This window comes from Nematostella vectensis, chromosome 5 (genome assembly GCF_932526225.1).
Source record: "Nematostella vectensis chromosome 5, jaNemVect1.1, whole genome shotgun sequence".
Taxonomy (NCBI): Eukaryota; Metazoa; Cnidaria; class Anthozoa; order Actiniaria; family Edwardsiidae; genus Nematostella; species Nematostella vectensis.
In genome coordinates, this window is record NC_064038.1 from 11,886,345 (window position 1) to 11,912,789 (window position 26,445).

The following is a 26,445-nucleotide window of genomic DNA, read 5'->3' on the forward strand; positions in this document are numbered from 1 at the left end:
AGGACCATATAAAGTAGAACCTACAGTATGTAACAATAAATGGATCCTATCATGAGCTTCAAGCCATACCCTACTCAACTGTGTCAGGTCCAATATTTAAATTCATAGGACAGTGATAGGACCACTAGTTCCCTGTTTTCCTGCATACAGCCTGAATTGTAACGATTAATAAAAAAGGACATTATGAATGTACATAATTTTATGCTTTTTTAAAGTTGGTCAATGGTACTACATTGGATGATTTTGGAAACAAAGAGGTGATAAGAAAGTTCACAGATGGGATGACAAGTGACAGTTGTGATTTTGAGACAGTAGATGATGCTATCCCAGAAGGGAATGAAACATACACCATCCAGTTATCAATCATGGCAGGTGCTGGCGAGATAAGAGACCCTTCATCTACAAAGATCACCATTCTTGCCAATGATAAGGGATTTGGAGTCATTGGATTTTCAGAGGTAAACATTTGATAACTGACCCATCATTTATGTACAATATATATACAAATATTACTTATGATTTATACAGGTTTTGATTCAGGAAGGTAAAGAATCGTTGTATGATAAGCGTTTTGCATCTATAATTTAAAGATCTTTGTAGCAAAAATCAAAATTTAATAACGGCTTTGAAGTTTTAAACAAATTTTAAGCAATTTATTTTTGGATTTCTTGTATTTCTTTAAGCTTTTCTTGAGACCTCTTTTAAAAGGTGCACAATTTTCTGCAATCATAGAAAAAGGCATTCTATGTATATCTTTGACATGTTTAATTAGTAGCTGCTGCAGTGGTTTTCAAACACTTGCTTGTTCTTCAGTCTGGCGAGGTGTCAGTCAGCGAAGGTGCAGCATCACCTGTATCCCTTAAGCTTATCCGTGCTCTTGGCTCCTTTGGACCAGTGTCTGTTGACTGGAAGGTATGTTGCACTGCATGTCTTGTCCCCCAATCCAGGGTGAGTATTTGCTCAACCCCCTAGGCATAAACAAGTTGTAGCATCTCTATAATGAAAGCATTAGATCGCACAAGAGAAGACCAAGTCGGTGCTGCAAGTTATTTTCTTTGCAATTGTCATAATAAAACACTCTAAAATACATGCATTACACATACTTTAAGGTCTGCTTGGTTTCTTTCTCTTTTAGTGTTTAACTTTCTGTATAACAAATACATTTTATCTGATAATGTTGTCAGGTTTCGAGTGGTCCCAGCTTAGGAACTGATGATTTCATAACAACTTCCGGGACAGTGAGTTTCCAGGATGGACAGATTGAGGCCAATCTGGTACTAAATATCAAGTCAGATGATGTAAGTGTTGTATGTTCGAGTGTTGCATTTTGATGATTTTTTGTTACTAGAGGGTTATTTCCTAAAGAGTGTAAATGCAATTTGTTACTGGGGATTCCATAGCAGAGGGTTACAGTATAGTTTGTAGGTATACATTGCTTTTTTTCTGTTTGTTGTGCCACTGTCTCATCAGAAGCACATAGTTCGCATTGTCGATAGTAAGTCCATCTTGTAAATTTAACGTTTTCCAAAAGAAAAACACTTAATTATTCCAAGTGTGTGTATGAAGCAGAAAACAACTGTATGAAAACCTTGTCAGAATACATCAAAATAATTGGAAAGGCTCTATAAACAAAAATACTGTATCCAGGTAGCTGTAAACAAACTAGCTGAGCTGTATTGGCGTTGTTAAAGAAATAAATAAATCAATACAGGGATAATAAATAGTTATGGTTCCTCGTTGATTGAAGGGTTAATAACTCAAAACATATGCGAAACCACGACTTTGTTTCAGAAAGTTTTGACATAAAACTGACCCACTGTTAAATTATTAACAAACTGCCTTACGAAACCATTGGAATTTAATGTAGATGTTTTAATAATCTTTTCAGGTACCTGAGAACGATGAGGTGTTCACTGTGAAACTAGCCACTGCAAACGGTGGAGCAGAGTTGAACGCAAGCTACACAGAACTGCAAGTCAAAATACTCGCAAACGATGCCCCTGTCAGGTTCCCCATTACATCACTTTCTGTTCCTGAAAATGCCACCAGAGTCGACATTGAAGTCTTCCGCGGCTTACAGTCAGACGGTCAGACAGTTGTTGGCTCTATACAGGATACTGTCACGGTAAATTGGTACGTGATACCTGGCAATGCCCAACCAGGACAGGATTTTAAGGACATCAATGGTACCTTGACTTTTGCATCTGGAGTCACAAAGCAAAGCATCTCTGTCTTGTTAATCAACGACGTCATCCCTGAGTTGGCTGAGAACTTCAGCGTTCAACTTCAGACTTTGAGCAGCAGTGTCTATCTTGTTCCGCCTGGTATTGCCATGGTTACCATTCTGCCCAATGATGATCAGCATGGCGTCATATCTTTCGGTGGATTCCAAAGGATCATTGATGAGGACGGAAGCCGGACAGGACATTTTAATGTTACCAGAGGAAGCGGTACTTTTGGTTCAGTCACTGTAGACTGGAAGATCTTCCCTCAAAGCCCTTCGGACCTCGCCAATGTGTTTGAGTCTCAAACTGGCCATTTAACATTCCTTGCTGACGAAAAACAAAAATCTTTCACTGTGACTGTCAAAGCAGACGTTTTACCGGAGGAGGCAAAAGAGTATTATGTTGAGCTTTACAATGTTAGTGGAGGAGCAAGGCTGGGGAATACACAAGCCGACCAGAAGGCAGTTTTTTATGTCGCAGACAGTGACATGGCCTATGGAGAAGTCACATTTGCTAGTCAGGATATGCAGCGTATACTGAAAGTAAGTTTGGCATATTGCTCTTATACAGTGAAAAAAAGATACATGTACACTAGGATACATCGTGCGATTTATACCCGTAATTGAAGACTCAAAGGACTTATGTTTTCATATGCGAAGGCTATATTTCTATCAACATTCGATATAGTCCCATCTTTCAGGAACAAGCAAGCAAAACACAATCAGGAGTAGTATCACTACTGGCGCAAGAGACATGATTACTATTTGTCATAATATAAACAAAAAAAGCCGTAATATGCCATTTAACACGCAAGAAAGTTGTCGGGGGTAATTTGCAAGCCTTGTTTTTGTATGGTAATTAATCTTCAGTTTCTTCCATTTCTAGGACAGCAATCCAAGAAAACTACAGCTATCCCTTGTAAGATCAGGAGGTACTCTCCAGACAGTGTTGGTGAACTACACTGCTGAATACTACCTTCCTGGAAGCTCCACACCCTCTAACTCACTTGGGCTCACGTCACCTGGCAGTGTCACTTTTAATCCTGGCCAGAGTTCAGTTGTGTTTACTATAGACATTGCTAATAATGGCTTCATTTCTCTCGCTTCTGTGTTTAAAGTGACGCTTGAAGATGTGTCATTAGCTGGAGGTGGGTCTTGCTTATTATTTCAGTTGACAACAGTAGATCATTGCTGTTCCTGAATCTGTCACATTTTGGATATAAAGTACAATTCGTAGGCTTACGTGTGCTGTGCATAGAGAATCTAGTGCGAAAAATTCAACGCGAAGAACAAGAAAGAGAAGAAAGATATAGAAAAATAAAGAGGCGAAAAGCAATATGATTTTTACTCTGCTTTTTACGTGTACGACTTATGCAGTCGAATTTCTATATTTTAGACTGCGATTAAGCGGGCAGCCTTTATATAATTGACAGGATACTTTCTTTTGCAATCAAAAACTTTATATCGGATACACATTTCTTGATTCCGAGGGTGTTCGTTTTAATCGAGACTTCACTTTCTTTCCAGTGAGCCCACTTATCGCGCCCAAGACTCCAAGCATCGGTGATAACAACACTCTGTTTATTAACGTGACCGCTGGTAACGCTAATGGTGAAGTCGGCTTCTCAACGTCACACCAGTCCCTAGTGGTACAAGAACCCGAAGGGTCATTACCTCGGGCCGTCATCCTTCCGGTGCTGAGAGATGGCACAGCCGGGGAAGCCAACGTGACGTGGACCCTGTCTAGTACGAATCCCTTAGTCACGGCCGGGGACACTAGGCCGACTAGCGGTGTGATCACATTTCAGCAAGGTATAATCTTTGGTGCCGTAGATGGACATTGATGATTGGCTTTCTCATTCAAATCAGTAGCAGGCTTAGAAATATTGGAGGGGTGCGGGGGCACAATACAGAAACTTTAAGAAAATATACGGCCCTGTCATTTAAGTGCCTTTGTTGATGCTGGGCGTCGCCTTCTTCGTGTGTTGGGAATTTGGTCAGGTCGGGCGTGTTTTAAGTAACCTCATTTAAAGCCCAACTATATTCTGTAGTCAGGAAAGCCACGTTACCACTCAGACAGTAAGATATTATTAAGTTGTACTCGCCTTGTATTTGTTTATAATATTTATCTATGCTGCATGGGGATGTATCCGCAGACCCCGTCTCCCCTCCAACCGACGGCCCTGTGATGAAATTTATCTGTGAACGTACTGTCAAGAGAATTTCCTCGTAAACCGCAGTGCTTCATGGGTATCACATGATTAAGTAAATAAGCGTAAAATAAAAGTTGATGTACTTAAGGCTACACTCAGTGAGTTCATGTATTGTAAGCCGCAGTGCTTCACATGATTTCAATTTACTTAAAAGTAAACAAACGTAAGTAAAAAAATAGGATTGAAATTTATGTATTTATTCTTTGTTCTAGGATTGATAATTATTTTAATGTGTCTGTAAACATTTTGTAAATGGCAAATAGAACGTAGTCTTTGAAATATAAAAATAACAAGGAAGGTCTTATCGACATCATTGGATTGTGCTTTTTCTTGACCCAGGACAAAGCTTAGCAAATCTAACAATCGAGGTCATGCCTGATGACGTGCCGGAACTGGATGAAGCTTTGACTGTCAAACTAACCTCTGTCACCTCACCAAACAGACTGCAATCCGGAATGGTATGTTTGTGCTCTGTTATACTTGTTTTCTATACTGAGACCATAGAACTGACCATAGTTAAAGATCTAAAAGTTTCAGTGGACTTATTTCATTTTTCCTGTCTCGAACAAAGGGACATTGGAGAGAGGGGGCTTTTTCACGTTTTTAATGGTAGGCGATTTTGGCTCAATTACCAAAGTCTCGGACGCTATGTTACTGTATGTCTCTACATGTAGAAAGATTTGTGAACGTGTTGCGGGCGTTATTGTTTATGAATATAAGGAGAAGGTAGGGAAAGGGGCTTCGCAGAGAAAGGGGAAACTTGGCTATAAAGCGGGGGGAGAGCTTGATAGGGCTTTTAGGTTAGTATTGACTTTGCTTATAATCGTACTAAATTTACAGCCTCAGCCTTAAAGAAAAAGTCATACGGCTTTGTTAACCATACCTACATACAGCACAATCGCCTTTCAGTCTTAAGCGCGACCAAAGGTCCCTACTTCATTTGTCGAAACTGTTTATTTTACAGGAAACTGCACAGATAACGATACCCAAGAACGACAACCCTGGCGGAACCTTCAATTTCGAAAGCGTCGACACCTTGTTTGTCAAGGTACAGTCATCAATCTAAGCTCGAATGAGCTAAAATGGCTATTAAATATGTTTTGTTGTTGTCGTAGGAAAGAGATGCTATAGAACTTTTAGTTATCCGACTCGGTGCTTCCTTGGACAAGCGATGTGTCACTTTAAAGACAAACCCGTCAGGTACTCCGCCAACCTAACAACGCCCTATAGTTTTACCTTTTACCACCAACTAATTCTACATGATGCTTCTCGAGCTTTATTATACAATCTAACAAACACCCAGAGAAAACAAGTTGTTTTATAAGCGATATAGCCTGGGTCAGCTTGGAACAGATACAGCTATAGCAGGCTAAGGTTTACGTACCGTAAATAGTCTTATAAACGCCCCCTACCCCAAAAAGATCGCCTATCTAATTAACCCCCCCCCTGAAGCTTACAAGTTTGTATTGAACGCTCCTCTCTAACAAACGCCCCCTCCCAATCTTCCCTCCTTACCTAAAACACAAACGGAATAGGAATTCCAATAATATAAATCAATTTTAATTGCCTTCTTGCTTAATCTAGGCGAGGAGTGTCTTGCTCAATGTTAAGAAATACTTACTACGCTGTCTTCAATTTTACGTGATCTTGAACTGAAATAAGAACCCACTGCACCACTGCGTTTGTTAATAATTATAGTCAGTGTATAATGAACGCCCTTCTCTAACGCCACCTATCTATTGAACGCCCCCTTCCTCCCCCCTCGGACCATCGAAATTTAATACACGCCATCGGCGTTTATTAGATTATTTACGGTATGGGCATTTTCAATGTTGTTTCAATGAGTGTCGCAAACCTCTCATTGTTCGTATCCTATGGCGCTGAAGGTGTTGACTCCCAAAGATCATGAAAAAAAATATTATACTCATGTCAGTTCTTGTTTTATGATCCTTCGCAGGAGATGACGATTTTTCGGGAGCCAGGACTCTTACCTTCTATGCGGGTGACACGAAGAAGTCTGAGCTGTGGTTCGTTAAAGAAGATGGCGAACCTGAGGTACGCGTGGAGTTATTAGATATCCAAGTGTTTAGTTACTGCTTTTCTTTCTTGTTATTCCAAGTATTTAGTAACAACATCTAGCATTAGAAACCCAATGATGTTGAAAATATATGAAGCGTTATAAAACATCAATGCAAAAAGCACGGCGTTGTTCGGCCCAGCGATGTTGAATGGTAGTTCAGGATGGTCAAAGCCTTGTAATGAGATTGCCCTGGTGGGGTTATAATAATAATAACAACAACAACAACAACAACAGCAATAATAATAATAATAATAATAATAATAATAATAATAATAATAATAATAATAATAATAATAATAATAATAATAATAATAATAATAATAATAATAATAATAATAATAATAATAATAATAATAATAATAATAATAATAATAATAATAATAATAATAATAATAATAATAATAATAATAATAATAATAATAATAATAATAATAATAATAATAATAATAATAATAATAATAATAATAATAATAATAATAATAATAATAATAATAATAATAATAATAATAATAATAATAATAATAATAATAATAATAATAATAATAATAATAATAATAATAATAATAATAATAATAATAATAATAATAATAATAATAATAATAATAATAATAATAATAATAATAATAATAATAATAATAATAATAATAATAATAATAATAATAATAATAATAATAATAATAATAATAATAATAATAATAATAATAATAATAATAATAATAATAATAATAATAATAATAATAATAATAATAATAATAATAATAATAATAATAATAATAATAATAATAATAATAATAATAATAATAATAATAATAATAATAATAATAATAATAATAATAATAATAATAATAATAATAATAATAATAATAATAATAATAATAATAATAATAATAATAATAATAATAATAATAATAATAATAATAATAATAATAATAATAATAATAATAATAATAATAATAATAATAATAATAATAATAATAATAATAATAATAATAATAATAATAATAATAATAATAATAATAATAATAATAATAATAATAATAATAATAATAATAATAATAATAATAATAATAATAATAATAATAATAATAATAATGTTGTTTAATTCAACCGATTGCAGTACATGAATGACTGAATTGCCGGTAGAGTCAGCGATAACTACAATATACATAATTCACAACACATATTTAGCGTATTTAACGGAAGCAAATTTAGAAAAGCGGTCTGTACGACCCGCTTCAACGTTATTAGAGAATTCATTTCCATCGGCTTATTCAAGCAAGTAACTGAGGAATTAGAAATCAAATATAATGATAAAGTATAGGACTTCAATCGTGGATGGTTATTTTAAATTTTTCTTGCGAATAAACCGTTGTATTTTCAATCATAAACAATTACAAAGGAGAAGATGACCGACATTCTTTAACGATCATACAGTATATGATCGTACGTGCACAGGGAAAATAAATTTAATTCACTCTTTAATTTTGTAGCTTGAGGAGTTTTTCCAAGTGAGTCTGACCTCCGGCGGAAGAGGCTGCGAGGGTGGAACCCTTGGTAACGAGACTAAGAGAAACATCAGTGTTGCTAAGAGTGATGATCCACATGGTATCGTCGGGTTTGCCCCAGAAGATCTGATCAAGCAAGTCAGTAAGTAGAGATTATACCAAGGTCTTGGCGAAAGACACCCCGCGTTGTACAAGTACTTGTTATTTATTGTTCTTTTGGAAATTACAAATTAACAACAGCAGCAGAAGAAAAAAAAATCAATCATCCAAAATACGAAGGGATGCATTTTGTAAGTGCTACATCAATCCAATGTTATGTACCATTAGGTTTCACAGGAACTATTTTAGTTTTACTTTTATAAACATATATATAATATATACTTTTCTACTTCCAGACGAATCCCAAGTTTCCCCAAACATCGTGAAGTTTAACGTGCAGCGCTTGAAAGGCACATTCGGTACTATCACAGTGACCTGGGAAGCTTTCAGTACCAGCGGAGACAACGCAAGCCTAGACATCTCACCAGTATCTGGTCAACTAACTTTTGCTGAGAATGTGTCGGGCAAAACACTTGATATCAATATCATTCACGAGATGGTAAGGCAATGGTAATGGTAATGACAACGCTAAATACACATAGCGAACAATAGACCCAAAAATATATTTTTTTTCCCCAAGAACATAGAACATAGAACATAGTTTAAACACACCCGTGTCCAGAGGAGGTTGAAACTCATACGAGCGTTTTCCAGCGTTTTCCCATGAAGGGGAACAATTTTGTTCAATACCTTCATTGCCAAAGACAGCAGTAGAAATTCCCATCAAGGATGGTTACACCTCCCAATATGGCTATTGCGGGCTAAAGGCGTGCTTATTTTAGAGGTATTTTAATTGGCGATACATTTCTACTTCTCCGACATTTTCCAAGAACTACTGTAATAATAAATTTCATTCTGATATTTGCCTACCATAGATCCCTGAGGCGAAAGAGTCCTTCACAATCACCCTCACCAATGTGACCGGAGGTGCAAAGTTCAACAACTACCGTAGCGCAAATCTATCGATCACCAAGAACGATGACCCTGTGTATATAGGCCAACCCACCCATATCAACATCACCGAGGGCCAGCCCGCCAATTTCACAATCCGTAGGGGAGGTGACGGGGATACTGAGATCGTTGTGACGTATAGTACTGTCGATGGTACGGCTACCGCGTCCAGTGCCGATTACAAGGCTGTGGCCTTTGGGCGTGTCACAATGGGTGTCGGGGAATTCAGCAAAGAAATTTCTATTCCGACCATTGATGATGAACTGCCAGAAGGTAAGACTAACTGTAAAGCTCTGTTTTGGTTATTAATTCAGCAACTGCATTATAACAGGACGGCAATACCACTCTCACGAGACGGTTGAACGTTCTCAAACGATGTGACCAAAATGTATTTTAGCCGCTCTGCATACTGTATTGTTATATTCCGCTGTTTTCCGAACTATTGTCATATCTACCCAATAAGAGGGTACCACGGTTCCTGGTTGTATTTTTATTTAGCCCTCTGGATTGTTGTTCTAATTATCGTTTAAACGTATAAACCCGTGGCTTTTTCCACCCCTTCAGGCGTCGAAGAGTTCACTGTGCAGATTGTTAATGCCACCGGTGATACAGTCCTCTACCCCACCCCTGTGGGTAAAGTTAGTATCTACGCAAGTGATGCCGGGACGGGTCTTTTCGAGTTCAGTCTCGCTTCAAGGAACAAGACATCTCAGGAGGGAGCTTCTGTCAGCTTCGCGTGAGTCTGAAGGGTGGTTCAAACGTGTCAATTTGTGTGACTCGTTCACTCAGACATGACACTTAAAATAAGCTCATTTCACATCAAATAAGACGGAAAATGTAACTGAGTGAATACAATCAAAACATCGAAGTGCAATTTTTTTAAAAGTGATGCGACTTTTTGTAAAATGTCATTGAAATTTGAGCCCTTTGTCCCTGAGCTCATACATAGCGCAAGGATGATCAAGAAAAAATATCTTAAAAAGCCAAAATCTAGGTATATGAATTTCGGCCTAACTTTATGTGTTTTTAAAAAGGGAAAATCAATCCGGAATACAAGGAATTGTAGGCCATTCTCTATATCTTCGAATTGCACATGTTCAATAAGTTTTTCCGTCATGTCGTTCACAAACATGAAATAAAGCCGTTACCTCGAGCTCTGTGAGACAAGTTAACAGATTTACCAAGTTACATGTATAGTCCAGTATTCTTAAACTTCGTTCGAGCTTATTTGGAAGCTATCAAAGCTAGAGTCTACGATCATTTAAGAAGTCCCCTCCCCCCAAAAAAAATCATGTATGCTTGAACTTTATTCGAGCTTATTGGGAATGCGAATTATCAGAGCTCGAGTTAGAGGGGCTTGTCGGGCTCATCCATTTCCATTGTTATTTGAAGCAATTAGCCACTTCATTAATGGGATGTTATTTTGTTTTCTTGGAAATGGATCGTATTTTCACATGAAGTGTAACAATAGCAAGGAGTGGTTGATCGGCATGCTTTAAAGAATGTCCACTCCTTTTATGTTGTTTATCATTGAAAATACAGCGGTTTATTTGCAAGAGAACTTTAAAAAGAATCTACGGATGAAGTCTGATATGTTATTTGATTTAAAATATATCTTTTTTACTTGCTTGAGTAAGCAGATGGAAATGGATCATTTGTGTGACTAGCCATTGAGCGAGAGCATAAAATGGCGGCGTGATTGGCCTTCTTTAATGACGATTATTTACCGCCTTTTCACAGCGTCAGCCGTTCCATCGCTCAACACGGCGAGGTTCACGTGTACTGGCAAATCTACCACGTCCTCTCAAATGGCAGCCTGGTTAAGTTACTTCCTGGACAAGACTTTGAACAGGTCTCTGGGTACACGGTGTTTAGAGACTCCATATCCTCGCAAGAGATCAACGTGCAGTCCTTGCAAGAGAATGTAGCGGAGCTGGATGAGTTGTTCGCTGTTGAGATCATTAACGCGACAGGTGAGGCGTAGTACTAACCTTGCTTTCATATCTGACTTGTGTAATCTTGCATTATTTGGGCCCTCTTTGTTCGGGTCAGTAAATGTGTTTTTCTACCTTCACCTAAACGCGATTTTCTCTTTCTCTTCCAGAAATAACAACGCCATATTGTTAGTAATTCTTAACGGATTTTTTTTATCAATAATTTGTTTAGATAAGCATGATTCATTCTTTTTTTCGTCACATCTACGTGCATCCATTATTCTGCATTTATTGAACCAATGATAATCACATGCTTTGTACAGGATTTTTCACACAGTAACCATACGGGTGATGTCACCGAGGTGTGTCTTCAATAACCGCTAAGGGCTACCAAAATGATATGCGCGCTCAAATGCTCATTTACCTTAATGTCTACTATTCACAGGGATTGGCACAGGTGAGAATGGTCGCCTTGGTAATGCCACCATTGCTTACCTGACGATCACCGCTAACGACGACCCCAACGGCGTATTCCTCTTCGCATCCTTGTCACGTGATGTCACCATACCAGAAGATTTTCTCCCTGGATTCCAGGACACAACCACCAAGAATCTGACAGTGCTCAGGAGCCAGGGAACGTGGGGGGATGTCCAGGTAGATGACTGGAAGACACGGGAATTACAAAAGGAAGATAGACGAGGGAGGGATTGGAAAATTAGAGCAAAGTTTTAAGAAGAATAAGTCAGCATAACTATAGCTTATTGATCTTGATTTTCATTTCAAAATTATATATAAATGTCGACTAGCAATTTCAGCCAATGAAACTGGCCTTAAGAAGGACCTGCTTGTTAAAACACCCAACACCTCCGATAAAGCAAAACGCTTCCATCTAGCTTAACTCACCATACTAGGAAAGTCTACCTGTTGGTATGACACGGGCCGTGTATATTTGTTTCAGGTTCTTTGGGAGATCTCGACTGCTGTACAAAATATCAAGCTGCCTGCCACCTACGATCTTCTGTTCCTAGGGACCAAGGGATCAGGCGTAGTGCTGGATTCCAGCAAGAGAAGGCAGTATACCGGCACAGACGTTGCTTGTTTCAGCTCCGCTCGGACAGGTAAAGAGCAGAGCAAAGAAACATTTAAGGGGCCCTGGCAGATGCCATTTAGTCATTCTGGCACAATACCAAGTGCGAGAGAGCATCTATTTCCACCGGCTGATTTTGAAAAGCTATTGCATTTTTTTTTTCGATCAAAGTTGTTAAATAACGTTTAAAACTTTGTTTCACAATGATAATTTCGAAATTTTTTCAAATGGATTTGCACTACAAGTCATAACTGGAAAGGGCTCTTTAGAGCGTACATCAACGAGACATACCTTTTTTGCAAGGAGTTGTAAGAGTTATCAAGCGACAAAATATATAATATCAAGATAGGAACATCATCATCAAGCAAAACTTGCAAGAATTAAAGCCGCATTGTCACCAGTTTACTTCCGGTCGATTACTTAACAATATCCGATGATTTTTAAACGGAAAACGCGAAAAATATTTTAAAATATTGAAAGCAGTGTATCTATTGGAAGTTTCTTTGATATGTGACTGATAATTTAGAGCGGATGGCCTGTTTAATATCTCGGATTCTTTTGTCTTTTGACGGTTGAGGTTTTCGTCGGATACCTTTTTTGCAAGGAGTTGAAAGAGTTATCAAGCGACAAAATATATAATATCAAGATAGGAACATCATCATCAAGCAAAACTTGCAAGAATTAAAGCCGCATTGTCACCAGTTTACTTCCGGTCGATTACTTAACAATATCCGATGATTTTTAAACGGAAAACGCGAAAAATATTTTAAAATATTGAAAGCAGTGTATCTATTGGAAGTTTCTTTGATATGTGACTGATAATTTAGAGCGGATGGCCTGTTTAATATCTCGGATTCTTTTGTCTTTTGACGGTTGAGGTTTTCGTCGGACTTCCGGAAGTAAACTGGTGACAATGCGTCTTTAATGCAAAGGGAATACAACGAGATGCGACGTCAGTGATGATGTCCTATCTTAAATAATATACCTAGCGAACGATAAAAACAAAATGTTTGTTTTGTTGTTTTTCAGATTCCAGTGTATCCGTCAAGCACATCACCGGACTTTCTAGTGACACCAGTTTAAGGTATGGCAGTTACAATTACAAGGGCATTATTATCCTATTCCGTGTGGATTCCAAGCGTTTAAGTGATGTAATTGAAGTAAATTATTAACCTTGTTGTACTGGTTTCAGCGTATGGCTGCAGCCTGAAAGAGACAGTTATGGGGTCTTTCTATCATATGGCACAGATGCCTCTGTAAGCTACTCCGCCGCTGTGAACACTTCCGGTGTAACATCTACGCTAACCTTCAATTACCTCGCCAACTCGGTAAGGTCTTAGTGCTACCCTTATCGTTGTCAGGACCCGAAATGTTGATCATTATGCCCCGTATAAACAGCAGCAACAGCATTGCTACCCAAAACTGCCGTTTTCTCACTAGATACGGAGTGCTCATTCTTCAACTATCCCTTTGTCTTGTGAGTACTGCCAGTCATGCTGGCGTGGGTGGCGCTATTTGCACGTGGCTTTATACCAAGATTATTGTTGTTCCCATTTCCAAGTTGAGACTATTTCAAGGACTAGTGCCCTCCGCCATGCCGTATATTTGTAACCCAACGTTTCTAATATTGTTCCTTGTTTCACAATAGACGGTTGTAGATTTTGGAAAGTCTATTGCTGATGGTACTTGGCATTTCCTGGTCATCACGATCACCTCTTCAAAGGCTATTTTCTACATTGACGGAGTCGAATTGGCATCGTGGTAGGTATCATCACAATGTTGCGCTATGCTGCCATGTTGTTATCCTTGAGCAGCTGTAAAACCTATACAGACAAAGCATTTGCATCGACTGTTCTATCCTTGCAATATAAGAGTAAACAAATGTTTTTGTTTTTATTATTTGATTTTATTTTAAACGAAAACAATGCAAAAAATAAATAAATATCGGAGAAGTTGACCCTTGTACAGCTAAAGATTGGTCTAAACGTAAACTGGGCTTTAACCCCTACTCTACTGAAAAAAAAGTTCTAGCTTTATAGACCAAAATTAAAGCCGCATTATCACTGGTTTACTTCCGGTCGATTAGATAACAATCTCCGATGATTTTAAACGGAAAACGCGAAAAAAAAATATTTCAAAATTGTTAAAAACAGTATGTCTATTGGAATTTTCTTTAAGGATGTGGCTGAAAATTTTAGCGGATGGCCTTTTAAATAGCGCGGATTCAAATAGATTTCATTGTCTTTTAACTGTTGAGGTTTCCGTCGGACCTCCGGAAGTAAACTGGTGACAATGCGGTAGGGGGGGGGGATACATCTCTACCTGAAACCCTGCTACGACTCTGTCAAACCTTCAAATTCCATAAAGGAAAACAACTAGACCCTACATCTCGCCCTCTACTTCATAGACCTTGGTAGAACCATTTGACACCGTTTCTTTCGTCTTAGGGTCCTTCCTTCTGGTTCATTGGCTTCTAATGGGATGTTCACTATCGGCAGTAAGCAGACCGGGCAGAGTTTTACAGGCTGCGCACAGGATGTTCGTGTTTATGGCGCTATACTTGAAGACAGGTAACGAGTTCTGAAGCAAAACTCTAACTACAACTCGAAACATAATTATTAAACGCAAGCCTCAGACAGATGATCATGCATGTTCAACAACAACTTCGAGTAGTGGGGGGGGGGGGGGGGATTTCTTTTGTCCTAGAATGTAGGTCATGATTGCAGTGTCACAGTATTGCGAGTGAATAGATAAGTCCCTTCGTGAATGATTGTAAATTCAGATCAATTCTATTTGGATAAAAACAGCCCTACTTGCAATAAATCTCCTACTTTTCCAAGCCTGGTAGGCTTATAGATCACCCCTTAGATTATCCCATTTCATACGCCAAGCTCAACAAGGATACATTAGTGACTTAATACGCCCAGTGTCGTAGCAAGCTTTAAAATATTGGAGGGGCGCAATATAGAAACATTAAGGCACAGCCACGCCCCTGCTGGTCATTTCCTTATATTTATACATATTTTTTGTAACATTGGAGGGGGCACCTGCCCCCAGTGCCCCATCCCCTGCTACGGCCCTGACAACGCCTTTTTACTCCCCTTAGCCTTGTATCTGCGAAAGCTGAGCCTGTCAACAGACTGCGACCCATCAACGGCTATATAAACTACGCAGAGTACGAGAGCACAAAGATGGTAGCGATTAGTACCGTAGATAACCTGCAACCTGAGCCCGACACGATCTTCTCAGTCGGTCTTCTGACCACTAAAGGAGGGGCAAGGCTCGATTTGAATAATGCTGTTGCTCGACTGACAGGTACAGTGGCTTCGGTATTCCTGTGGCGAGCCTATAGTTCCCAGCGGCTGCTTATGTGTGGGACGTTCAAAGACCATGTAAATTCTAGCCTAAAAAGGGTAACAAACAAAAGGAAAACGGACTCGGTAGAGGGGGAAGGGGTGTCTTGGGATTATATGACAGCCATAAGATGTTACAACTGGGCAATCTTTCAAATTGCGAATGTTCACTTAATAAATTATTGTAAGTAATGGGTCTCTTAAAGTACGATATATACAGCATGCGTTGCAAGTGTTTCTGTGGAGTTTCAGCACGAAACAGAGAGCGAGCGAGGAATATGGCCGCATTCTTCGCTCGAAACTCCACAGAAACGCTTGCTATGCAGGCTACGATTTATAAAAAGCTGATATAACCTTGATACTTTAAAAAGAGCCGTGATTTTGCCATATGTGTCCCATAGCGCTCACCTTTGATCTCTTTAGTCTCTAAGAGTGATAACGCCAATGGTCTCTTCCTCTTCGACTCCATTACTCCCATCTCTGTGAATGAGAGCACTAACATTACATTGGTTGTGCGAAGAGACGAAGGCGACTCCGGCACTGTCACTGTCAGATGGGGCGTGTACTTGGGCGCAGAACTAGCCACTCAAGACTTCCTGGAATACACTGGAAATATTGTGTTTAATAAGGGAATCAAGCGAATGGTAAGGTGGTCAATCTAGTTGGTCACTGGATAGAACTGTATGAAGGTTACAATTTATCCCTTGATCACCACGAATTTTAGGGGTCGCTACTATGTAGGTTAATGCAAGTTTCTAAATTATTTCGTAGGATTTGAACCTCCATTTAAACAACGATAACCACCCTGAGCTGAACGAGGCCTTCCAACTAAAGCTTCTAAGTGCAGTGGCGGATGGCAAAGTCGGTAGTACTCCTACCAGCGGTGCTAGTCTGAAGCCCAACTTCACCGAAATCACGATTACTATCACAGAGAACGACTATCCCTATGGACTAATACAGTTCGCGGAAACAGAACCTGACGCGAACAGCACAATAATGATTGCTACTCAGCCCTACAGCAAAGACATCAGGGAAAGTGTTGGCACACTTGTGTTGTATGTGGTGCGGGCACAGGGAACCGAAGGTAATGCTACTGATAGCAGTTTGACGGATTTGCTATTCAAAATATTTATGGACTGATTGCAAAGGATACATGTGCAAATGGGATTTTGGTAACAAATGGACACAAGTAAATGAACAGAAGACATATATTTATGTGTGATATGGTTATCATAATGATAGCTAAGAGGACCAGATGTGAGTATGGCAGGGTCAGTAACGGATCTAGGTAGAGGGTTTAGGGGGCTTCGAGTCTGTGTGAAAGTCAGTGTTATAACGGACATTGCTATGAGGACAGACCTCCCTCTCAGCAAAAAGCTAGATCCGCCTCTGAGGATCTCATAGAAGTGTTATAACCAATGATTGTTCTGCTGTTTAGTGTCATGCAATAGCTAGTAATTATCAATAACTTGCAAAACAAAACTGCTGTCATGTCGCAAATGATATCAACTTGAGTAACTGCGAAGGGGTTTCGAATGGTAGGTCGTTATGCTGTTTCACCGTGCGTTGTTATTGTCCCTTCCCCCCTAAGGTGAAGTCACTGTCCCCTGGCGAATAGACCCAGGCACGGCCAGTTCACCCAGCGACTATGTAGACGATGCAGGCGAGGTGACTTTTGCCCCTGGAGTGAAGAGCGCTTCGATAAGTATCCAAATCAAAGACGATCACCTGCCAGAACTGAATAAAACGTTTACTGTGGCACTTTATAGTCCAAGGAATGGAGGTAAAGTATACTATACAATAAGAGTCATTCCAACTGTTGAGGACCATTCTAACTCATTCTTCCTTAGTTACTGTAATCAATCGAAGAAAAATGTTTTTGGCTTTGGGTTAGATATCGAATGGATAAGAATCACAGATGTACAAAATGGGCGATAGCGGGGTTTTCTGACAGGGGCGGGGATACCTATCTTTCGGTGTCTGTCAAGTAATTCACAATTTTTTCAGTTTGTCGGGGTATAGGCAATGGTTTGTTATGTTAGCGTGAATGCTTGTTTTGTTTGAGATTCTGATTTTGATGTCTGATATTCAAAACTATCAGCTTGACATTAATTGTTGTATTTCTACGAATCTTTTTTATTTTCTCAGCTGTCCTCGACCCAATCGCCTCGGCCGCTACCATCGACATCCTCCCTAGTGATGTCAGCTTGACATTGTTCTATTTCTAAGAATCTTTTTCATTTTCTCAGCGGTCCTTAACCCTATTGCCTCTACCGCTGTCATCGACATCCTACCTAGTGATGATGCCTTCGGCGTCATGAACTTCACCGCTGAATCCTTGACTCGCACCGTCCAGGAAGACTCCTTGGTCACCCTGACAGTGGTACGAGCAGGTGGTACCCTGGGCTCAGTCACCCTCTACTGGGCAGCCTCTGGTCAAGGAAGTCAGGATATACAGCCAGTGGATGGTTATGTCAGTTTGTCCACTGGACAGACCTCAGCTAGCATCGATATCCGCATCAACCAGGATTCTGTAAGTGCAATAATTATCTTCTGAAAACAAACAGTCTTGCTTTTAAAGAGCCTTCTGCCAAGCCTACAATGTATAACGTAGTCTTGATTATTTATTCTTTTATGTAAGTTCTTTGTTTTTTCTCTGTTTTATTTTATTTAGCGCTTTAGAATATGCACATAGTCTCAGCAGCGCTTTGTAAATAATGGTTATTATATTTATAAATAATGTTATTATCTTGTTTGTTTGTCTAGTATCCACTACTGACATAACAACACAAATGAAACGATCACTCGCACCCTTGCTTTTCCCATTTTCAAGTATATAAACAAGTATAATTATGTTTAACGCGCATTTTATATCGCTAGTGAAATCTATGATAAAGCGGCCATCATACCACATCAGTAACAAAAAGAAAAAAACCCAGCAATATTTTGGGGTCTCATTGAATACTTGAATATTTTTTTTGGCGGAAGTCTAGGAACACATTCTGTACAGAACGTCAGCGCCTGTTCAATATACCTTCGTCTAACGGGTAACCTATTTCTTCTTGGCTTAATATGTACTGAGAAATACGACTTACAAAGCTCAAATCGGTGTTTTGGAAAATATTTGAAGCGTACCCTCTAAGAAGAAGCTTTTAAACATTCTTAATGTGTGCATCATCCCTCAAGGTCTCGGAGCTTGCAGAAAGCACCATCATCGAGCTGTTCAACACGACACGTGGTCGTCTCGCATCAACCGGTACAAAGTGCAACCTGACCATCCTACCAAGCGATGATCCTTATGGCGTCTTCAAGTTCACGCCCTCTACCCTGACAACCCAGGAGGGTAACAAGACTGTCTCCCTAACCATTACCAGATCCCTTGGCACAAAGGGCGCCATACGGGTACACTACCAGACACTAGGCGCTGGTGACAGTATTGGTGAGGCCAGGCAGAATGCCGTTCCTGGTCAGGACTTTGTAGCCGTTGATGCGTATGTGGATTTCGCGGATGGTCAGACTAATGCTAGCGTGTTTGTTGATATTCTTGATGACGTCGCGCCCGAAGATGTTGAAAAGGTCCTGGTTAACTTGACCTGGCTTGAGTTAAGGCAGCACGCTCCTGTTATACCAGGTGTGTAAAACACATAGCATTTAGCCAAAGTGACATGGGCCTGTTGCATCTAAGGAGTAAAACACAAAGCATACAGCCACAGTATTTTGTCGACATGGGCCTATTTTATCAGAAGAGTAAAACAAAGGGGCATGTTGGCGCTCTTTGCACATGGCTTTACGCCCCAGAGCTCACAATCATTTTGGATTTGGCATTATTTACCGGACGCATCACTATTTACGATTTCTAAAGTCTGGCTTCTTTCATTGCCTTTCAGTCCCAACTGACTCACCTCGGCTTGGCTCCTCTCCCTTCGCCGTCATCACCATCGAGCCTAATGATGATGCTAGCGGGGTCTTGCAGCTTTCCTCAAGTCGTGTCACGGTGAAGGAGCCGTATGACGGCACTATCCTCAACGTTACGAGAACTGCTGGTGCCTTTGGAGAGGTAGGAGACCATTAAGCTAAATACTCTAGATCCGAATTGATTGATACTGTTGTGTAATTTAATTTTGAATATTTAAAGTCCGTAGCTTCGAATTCCGCTATTGTGTTGTTTTGTTTTGGTTTTGAATGTTCAAACTCCTTTCATTAAAAAAAAAATGCGGCTTTTCCTGTATTATTTGATAATTTGAAATTAGATTTGGGCCTTTTAGTTATAGGATGGATTGAAATTCACCGTGATTTATGCGGATTTAAATTCCTTACTTACCCTTACTGGGGTTTCATAGCCTACGAAACCGAGAGCAAGTTGGCATTACGGGCTTTAAACATCTTATCCTATTGGAAAACATATTTCAATGACTACATCTGTTATGATAGGTTACAGTATACATCTCTGTAGTTGATGGAAATACAACCTCTGCTGACTATACACTGCTCGAGAAGAACGTCACACTATTATCCGGCGAGAGAAGCAAGGCCGTTCCCATACAGATAGTCAACGATGACATTCCAGAGCACGCCGAAACATTCACAATCAAACTGCTTTCCGCGGGAATACTCGGAGGGGCAAGGCTTGGGAGCCCTGTGGAGTGCGTGGTTACTATTGATGAGAATGATTACCCGTATGGGCTTATAGGTAATGGCCCGATTTCTCTCCAGTTGTGATACCTACATTGGGGATTTTTTTCCAAATCCTATTGGTTAGGCGACTACAGCCACATATTATTGGACACGTTGATTTGACCAATTGTACTTCATTGATTTTAATCATTTTGATTGCAATTGCTATTCACCAAAACTTTTGTTCCGGAGAACGTAGCTAGCTTTAGCTTAGCGCATCGCCGTTAATGTCGCACCGAGCTTTGCTTGTCAAGTGTTAAGTGCTAGAGAGGCTCTGGGACGAGTTACGCTTCTCCTGATTGCACAATATTATCGTCTTTGTTGTGTATTAGAATTCCACCACGGAATGAGTATTTTGTTTTCTTCCAGGTTTCAGTAGTGCATCGTTAAATCAACAAGCAGTGGAACCCGCCTCGGGCGTAACCCGCTTTGTGACGTTTACTGTCGAGCGCCGTTTTGGCACTGAACTCACCTCTACGGTCCACTGGGAAGCCACCATACACGGAGCGCTTGCCTCTGCTGACGTGACACCTACATCCGGGGACCTGGTCTTCCCTGTAGAGGAAACACAGAAGGCTATAACACTACAGATTCTTGCAGACGACACACCAGAGATTCCAGAGGTTTGTCAGTGTGTTGATTTTGCAAAAAAAAAAAATAAATAAATAATAATAATAACAACAACAACAACAACAACAACAACAACAACAACAACAACAACAACAACAACAACAACAACAACAACAACAACAACAACAACAACAACAACAACAACAACAACAACAACAACAACAACAACAACAACAACAACAACAACAACAACAACAACAACAACAACAACAACAACAACAACAACAACAACAACAACAACAACAACAACAACAACAACAACAACAACAACAACAACAACAACAACAACAACAACAACAACAACAACAACAACAACAACAACAACAACAACAACAACAACAACAACAACAACAACAACAACAACAACAACAACAACAACAACAACAACAACAACAACAACAACAACAACAACAACAACAACAACAACAACAACAACAACAACAACAACAACAACAACAACAACAACAACAACAACAACAACAACAACAACAACAACAACAACAACAACAACAACAACAACAACAATAATAATAATAATAATAAATCAACTTTCTTTGCTTTTTTATTGATAATTTTGTTTCTGTTTATGTGTGATCTCGACCATCTTAAACTACTACTAACTTCGTTATGTTTTAATAATATTGTCGGTATATTATAAACGTTATTTAAATAATTTTTAGAGTAACAATAACATTAAAAAATTTACATTAAATTATTAATTACCATATTACTGGTGTCTTTAAAGTCATAATATTGCTCTCTTTAAACTGAGTGTTTAATTAATTTTGATATTAAAGTTGTAAACAATATGGAGGTCTGCATGCCACAGCTGCACGTTGCAGCACCTAACATTGTTTGCATTTGCTTTCCACAGTCACTGGGGCTCAGCAACCTGATAAGAGTAAGCACTATAAACATTTAAATGTATTACGACTACTTTTTTTTTAAGATTTTTCAATGCCCTGCTTATTCGCTTTTGGTTGCAGTCATAAAGGGGCAGCGTGCACCATAAGCTAGCCAGCCTTGCATGCAATTTTCACGAGTCACTGCAAGGGTTATAAACTGTATTACATGCAATCTTTATGTGATGTCGCGAACATGAATCAATTCCTGCGATGGACCTCAGCCTGTGGACGTAATTTTTTGTCCCTCGCATAAAAACAATAATTATTTTAAAAGGAACATAAGTCTATCAAGTATAAAGATTGAATAAATGAACCCTAAATTATAAAACTATCTAACCCTTTAAGATGCACCTCGTAATTTTGTAAATTAAGAGTCAATAAAATATAAGAAAGGCCATAAAAGAAAGATAAATCATATATTAGAATAGTCACTCACATCGGCTCCCTGCTTGTGCGACAGGTCGTGAAGGTCAACCTGACCGGGGTGGTGTCGGGCAGGGCTGTACTCGATACCCAGACAAACGTGGCAAACTTAACGATCGCAGCCAACGACAATCCACATGGTGTGGTCCGCTTTACCCAGCCTAGCTATAATGCTATAGAGGGCCCAGAACAGATAACCGTGGTACACCTGCCTATCACTAGAGATTTCGGAACCTTTGGAGATGTAAAGGTTTATTATAGGTATGCCACAAATACGTGTCACTAGTTATAATTGGATTCATAATGCTTATGATGAAGCCACCCCAGGCAGATGTGTTGGTTTCCAATGTCAGTTTCGGAATGAAACCATAATTCACTGTTACTGCAAAGTTTACTAATCCTAATGACAATCATTTTTCTATGACGGAGAAAAAATGCTTCAACGTGAAACCGCGCTATAGAAGGGATAGGGACACACCCCTTTTCACACCTCGAGAAGTTTGAAGTCAGAAACAACATTGCGGACTAACCGTTAGGCAGAGCTATAGACACAAAATTTCATAATAAAACTCTCAATGAGTCCTTTAAAACCCAAATAACTTCCTCATCTTTCTCAACCTAATGTTTCTTTCTACCTTTGCTAGTTTATATGGAACCAAATATTCTATTTCGATAAGAAAATCCGATACGTCTTGACAGCTTGACAGCTGAGCGACAACTGAAGGTGTCGCTGTCCTGGGCACGCTCCTTTTATAGCGCGGTTTTGCGTTCAACCAAATTCAAACGCAGATAATGTCGTAGACAATCATTATGTCAATAATAAAACGCTTATACATTTTTAATTTGCGACTAAGCCTTTGACAATCTGCTCTCCAGTACCTTGGCTGGCTCTGGCCCCACTTCTGCAGAGCCTGGCATAGACTTCACACCGGTTTCCAATAACTCAGTAGTGCTCCCACATGGGCAGGCCAACGGCAACATCACCATTCAAATCCTGAACGATTCCCTACCCGAGCTTGGCGAGACATTCATGGTCTTCATTGAACGGGTTGAGTTGATTGGACAGAACTCAGGGTTTCCGCCTGTGATTGGCTCTCCTAGAACTGTAAACGTTACCATAGTAACGAATGATGACGCACATGGGCTGTTTGTGATCGAGGCTGTCAGTCCTGATCCTGGCAGTGGCGGTACTAGGCAAACAATTCTTGAACAAGAAGCTCCTGTTACATTTGTTGTCCGGCGTCTCGCAGGTACGTCGATAGCCCTGTGGTAATAGCTACATAGGTGATCCCTAAATAAGATCATACTCTAGGAAACTTAAATCCATCCCGGATTGGAATCTGATACTTTAACGAGTATGTCACTTGAATTGAATTAGTCGATGGGAATGGTTGCCTTGTGTTAGTGTATATTGTGTTTGATGGGAAAATAAAAAGATAACAACGTGACTTTCCTTCTTTAGCTTCCGATTAAGGAAGCTGTGTGGTGTATGGTCGGAATACAATCAGTGCTAATTCACCTACTGTTTCTACTGTGCTACCATGTGATATGGAGTAGCTTTCCTTTCAAGCAACCATTTTGACGCGTTCCATGGTCAGATATGTGTCATGACGGCTGTCTTAGAGGGTATCCCTGTGCCTTTGACTCGAGCGCATTGTATTTGTGCTATCGTAACTCTCAGTATTCCTGCCGCAAGAAGTGATTAACTCTCCTGATGTATGGAATGTATTCTTCCATCTTTTTTTTGTCCAGGTACCATTGGTCGGGTGACAGTAGAGTGGAAGATATATTCCCATAGTACCGCCAACAGATCCGACTTTACAGGAGACGGAGCAGTTTTCGTGTTCGAGCAAGGGGATACCAGTAAAACTGGGAATATTCGGATTCTGGATGACTCGACCCCTGAGCGTGACGAAACAGTTGTCATCGTATTGGTCAATCCAACAGGCGGCTCGCGTGTTGCTTCTGGTGAGTCTATCTCACACTATTCTGCGGTATTTGTGCAAAATCTTTAAAATCTGCCTCCGCCAATCATACATTTTAAATGTCTTTAGGGATATGTGCTTGTATTGCCTACGATGATGCGATATCATTGAAGATTGTTGCCCAATCTCTCAACCTCTGTTGCATTGCTATTTACGGGACATTTAGCAACCTAGTCCCTAGCGTTTTGTTTTGGACTCCTGTGGTTGACGTTAGCCGTGAAGGGCTGGGCAGAGCCAACCCATTCAAAAAGAGTGTTTTGGGTGACGTCACATAAGCCAGAGGAAACCCGAAATATCACAGGAAAACCTGAAGGAACGCTAAGGTCTAGGCCTGGACACTACCATATCGTCATCGTTGCTGCTGTTGTCATTGTCTTCATCGCCATATCATTATCACCATCGATCAGCACCACGAACTTTACGTTTACGTTTGCTATAATTTTCCTCTCTAGGTCTAGGCAATAACCTGACTGTGATCATCTCGGCAAATGATGGCGTCGCTGGTCAAGTTGGTTTCAGCCAATCCTCACAGTCCGTGGTTGCCAAAGAGGGGACAACTGTGGACCTTTCCGTGGAAAGGACCGCTCCTGCCGCCGGAAAAGTGTCCGTTAACTGGGTCATCGTTGGCACTAATGCCTCTCACGATTTCTCGCCGCATATGGGACACGCTGTATTCTTAGAGGTGAAAACTTGCTCCTTTAAATTTTTGTTAACACCCAGCCACTTTTTTTGCCACATTTCCTGTCTGGGTAAAGATAAAAACTTCCTTCCATTCGTAAGAAGAACAACATCAACCAAAAATAAACAAAGCTAGCTACATAGGCTTTATACTAACCCGTTACTAATTACTAATAAAAAAAGTGGTATATTTTCTCAACGTCCAGCCTGAGCAGCACGCTTTCAGGGATTTATAACCTTTCCCAGTATTACCGCTTCTTAGTGGTTTATTTATCATTTTTTGTTATTCCCAGTTGCAGTTGGAATATAAAATACAGAATATAGTCTGATTTTTTCGATTACTAACCTACGGAATTCCGATCACAGGGCCAGAGATATGCAAACATCACCTTCAATGTGGAGGCGGATTCTAAACCAGAGCCGGACGAAGTGTTTAGCGTACAGCTCAGTAATGTTACAACTGTTGATGTAGCGGCGTCTGGCGCGGCAACACTCATACCTGCGCGCGCAACTGCGACTGTGACCGTGCAAGCTAGTGATGAGCCTCACGGGTGTGTGGAGTTCCAATCAGGCTCAAGAATCGTCATCACCACAGAAGACAAAAACGTAACGCTGATCTTGTCAAGGCTTTATGGAACTTTAGGTAAGTTTAACAGTATTGTTATATTTTAATTTGTTTATTGATGTATATGTGGTTGTTGTTGTTGATATTAATTATGGTTCTGTACTCGTTGTCGTTGTTGAGGTTATTGTTGCTGCTGGTTGTTGTTGTTATTGTTATTAATGTTGTTGATGTTGTTTTTTGTGCGTTTGTTTTGCTGTTGCTAATGTTGTTGTTGTGTTGAGTGCATTTACCGAAATTGCCTGCTCAAGTTTTCAACAATGCCTAACTTTAATGGATACTTGATGACAATAAAAATTGCAACGCTGTCTCTTCGGCAATACTCCGTAATATGTTAGTATTTTAATTTCTTATTAAAAAAAAAGATGACACTGATTGATGTGGCCCTTTAGTTTTATATCAATGTTTTTTTGGCAGATACATTCTATAGGTACATGTTAATGAAAGTTTTACTCACCAGGAAAAAGGTCAAACCTTTAATGCAGGTATCTTATATACTTACAGGTGACCTCCGCATTCATTATGAGATCAAGTCTGGCAACAATACTCAGCTAGATCAACAAACAACTCTAGCCACTGCTGGCGAGGACTTCATAGCCACTGTTGGCTCAGTCATGATTCCTAACGAACAAGCCGTTGGCGAAATTCCAGTGTTTATTATTGACGAGAGTGTTCCCGAGCAGTCCGAAGTTTTTATCGTTAACCTCACGGCTATCGAGTTGGTGAACGGTCCGTACAATGTGACAGGTGCGCCGCCCAAGATCCTTGCGGATTCGGTTGCTCAAGTGACAATTTCTCCCAACGATGATCCGGCTGGTGTCATTGGCTTTTCTCAGACCAGGTGAGTTGATATACCTTAAACATGCTTTCCGCTGCCATATTGGTGTGAGTAGACAAATCAGCCTGAAAGTGAAAATAAAAAATTGTCGTTGATAATTGACCATTATCACATTACTCCTATGATCTAGGTACGAATGATTCTTTTTAACATAATATAAAAAGCCTCTACGGATTAGATTTTAAATGAAAAAGCATAAAAGCACAAGTGAATAGCCAATTATTAAAGTGCATTATCTTTCTTG

General features: G+C 39.6%; 1 protein-coding gene across 4 annotated transcripts in view; it reads left to right on the plus strand.

Annotated features, from left to right (window-relative positions):
* Positions 1 to 26,445, plus strand: part of LOC5514167 (adhesion G-protein coupled receptor V1) — a 61,738-nt gene that overhangs the window by 2,408 nt on the left and 32,885 nt on the right. For 3 of the 4 annotated variants that reach the window (XM_048728288.1, XM_048728289.1, XM_048728290.1), the window contains 37 exons: positions 216 to 458; positions 814 to 912; positions 1,185 to 1,298; positions 1,889 to 2,767; positions 3,111 to 3,372; positions 3,752 to 4,036; positions 4,777 to 4,895; positions 5,402 to 5,485; positions 5,553 to 5,637; positions 6,395 to 6,492; positions 8,008 to 8,164; positions 8,418 to 8,620; positions 8,997 to 9,345; positions 9,637 to 9,808; positions 10,813 to 11,045; positions 11,452 to 11,660; positions 11,965 to 12,124; positions 13,123 to 13,177; positions 13,286 to 13,421; positions 13,742 to 13,854; positions 14,541 to 14,663; positions 15,200 to 15,408; positions 15,870 to 16,090; positions 16,218 to 16,530; positions 17,038 to 17,229; positions 17,696 to 17,979; positions 18,633 to 19,077; positions 19,334 to 19,503; positions 19,878 to 20,136; positions 20,490 to 20,743; positions 21,625 to 21,651; positions 22,116 to 22,339; positions 22,955 to 23,328; positions 23,831 to 24,046; positions 24,516 to 24,745; positions 25,108 to 25,384; positions 25,868 to 26,204. In XM_048728288.1, the coding sequence (XP_048584245.1) occupies positions 216 to 458; positions 814 to 912; positions 1,185 to 1,298; positions 1,889 to 2,767; positions 3,111 to 3,372; positions 3,752 to 4,036; positions 4,777 to 4,895; positions 5,402 to 5,485; positions 5,553 to 5,637; positions 6,395 to 6,492; positions 8,008 to 8,164; positions 8,418 to 8,620; positions 8,997 to 9,345; positions 9,637 to 9,808; positions 10,813 to 11,045; positions 11,452 to 11,660; positions 11,965 to 12,124; positions 13,123 to 13,177; positions 13,286 to 13,421; positions 13,742 to 13,854; positions 14,541 to 14,663; positions 15,200 to 15,408; positions 15,870 to 16,090; positions 16,218 to 16,530; positions 17,038 to 17,229; positions 17,696 to 17,979; positions 18,633 to 19,077; positions 19,334 to 19,503; positions 19,878 to 20,136; positions 20,490 to 20,743; positions 21,625 to 21,651; positions 22,116 to 22,339; positions 22,955 to 23,328; positions 23,831 to 24,046; positions 24,516 to 24,745; positions 25,108 to 25,384; positions 25,868 to 26,204 (8,210 nt within the window). The remainder of the gene's footprint in view (positions 1 to 215; positions 459 to 813; positions 913 to 1,184; positions 1,299 to 1,888; positions 2,768 to 3,110; positions 3,373 to 3,751; positions 4,037 to 4,776; positions 4,896 to 5,401; positions 5,486 to 5,552; positions 5,638 to 6,394; positions 6,493 to 8,007; positions 8,165 to 8,417; positions 8,621 to 8,996; positions 9,346 to 9,636; positions 9,809 to 10,812; positions 11,046 to 11,451; positions 11,661 to 11,964; positions 12,125 to 13,122; positions 13,178 to 13,285; positions 13,422 to 13,741; positions 13,855 to 14,540; positions 14,664 to 15,199; positions 15,409 to 15,869; positions 16,091 to 16,217; positions 16,531 to 17,037; positions 17,230 to 17,695; positions 17,980 to 18,632; positions 19,078 to 19,333; positions 19,504 to 19,877; positions 20,137 to 20,489; positions 20,744 to 21,624; positions 21,652 to 22,115; positions 22,340 to 22,954; positions 23,329 to 23,830; positions 24,047 to 24,515; positions 24,746 to 25,107; positions 25,385 to 25,867; positions 26,205 to 26,445) is intronic. The other variant, XM_048728291.1, reaches the window with a different exon arrangement.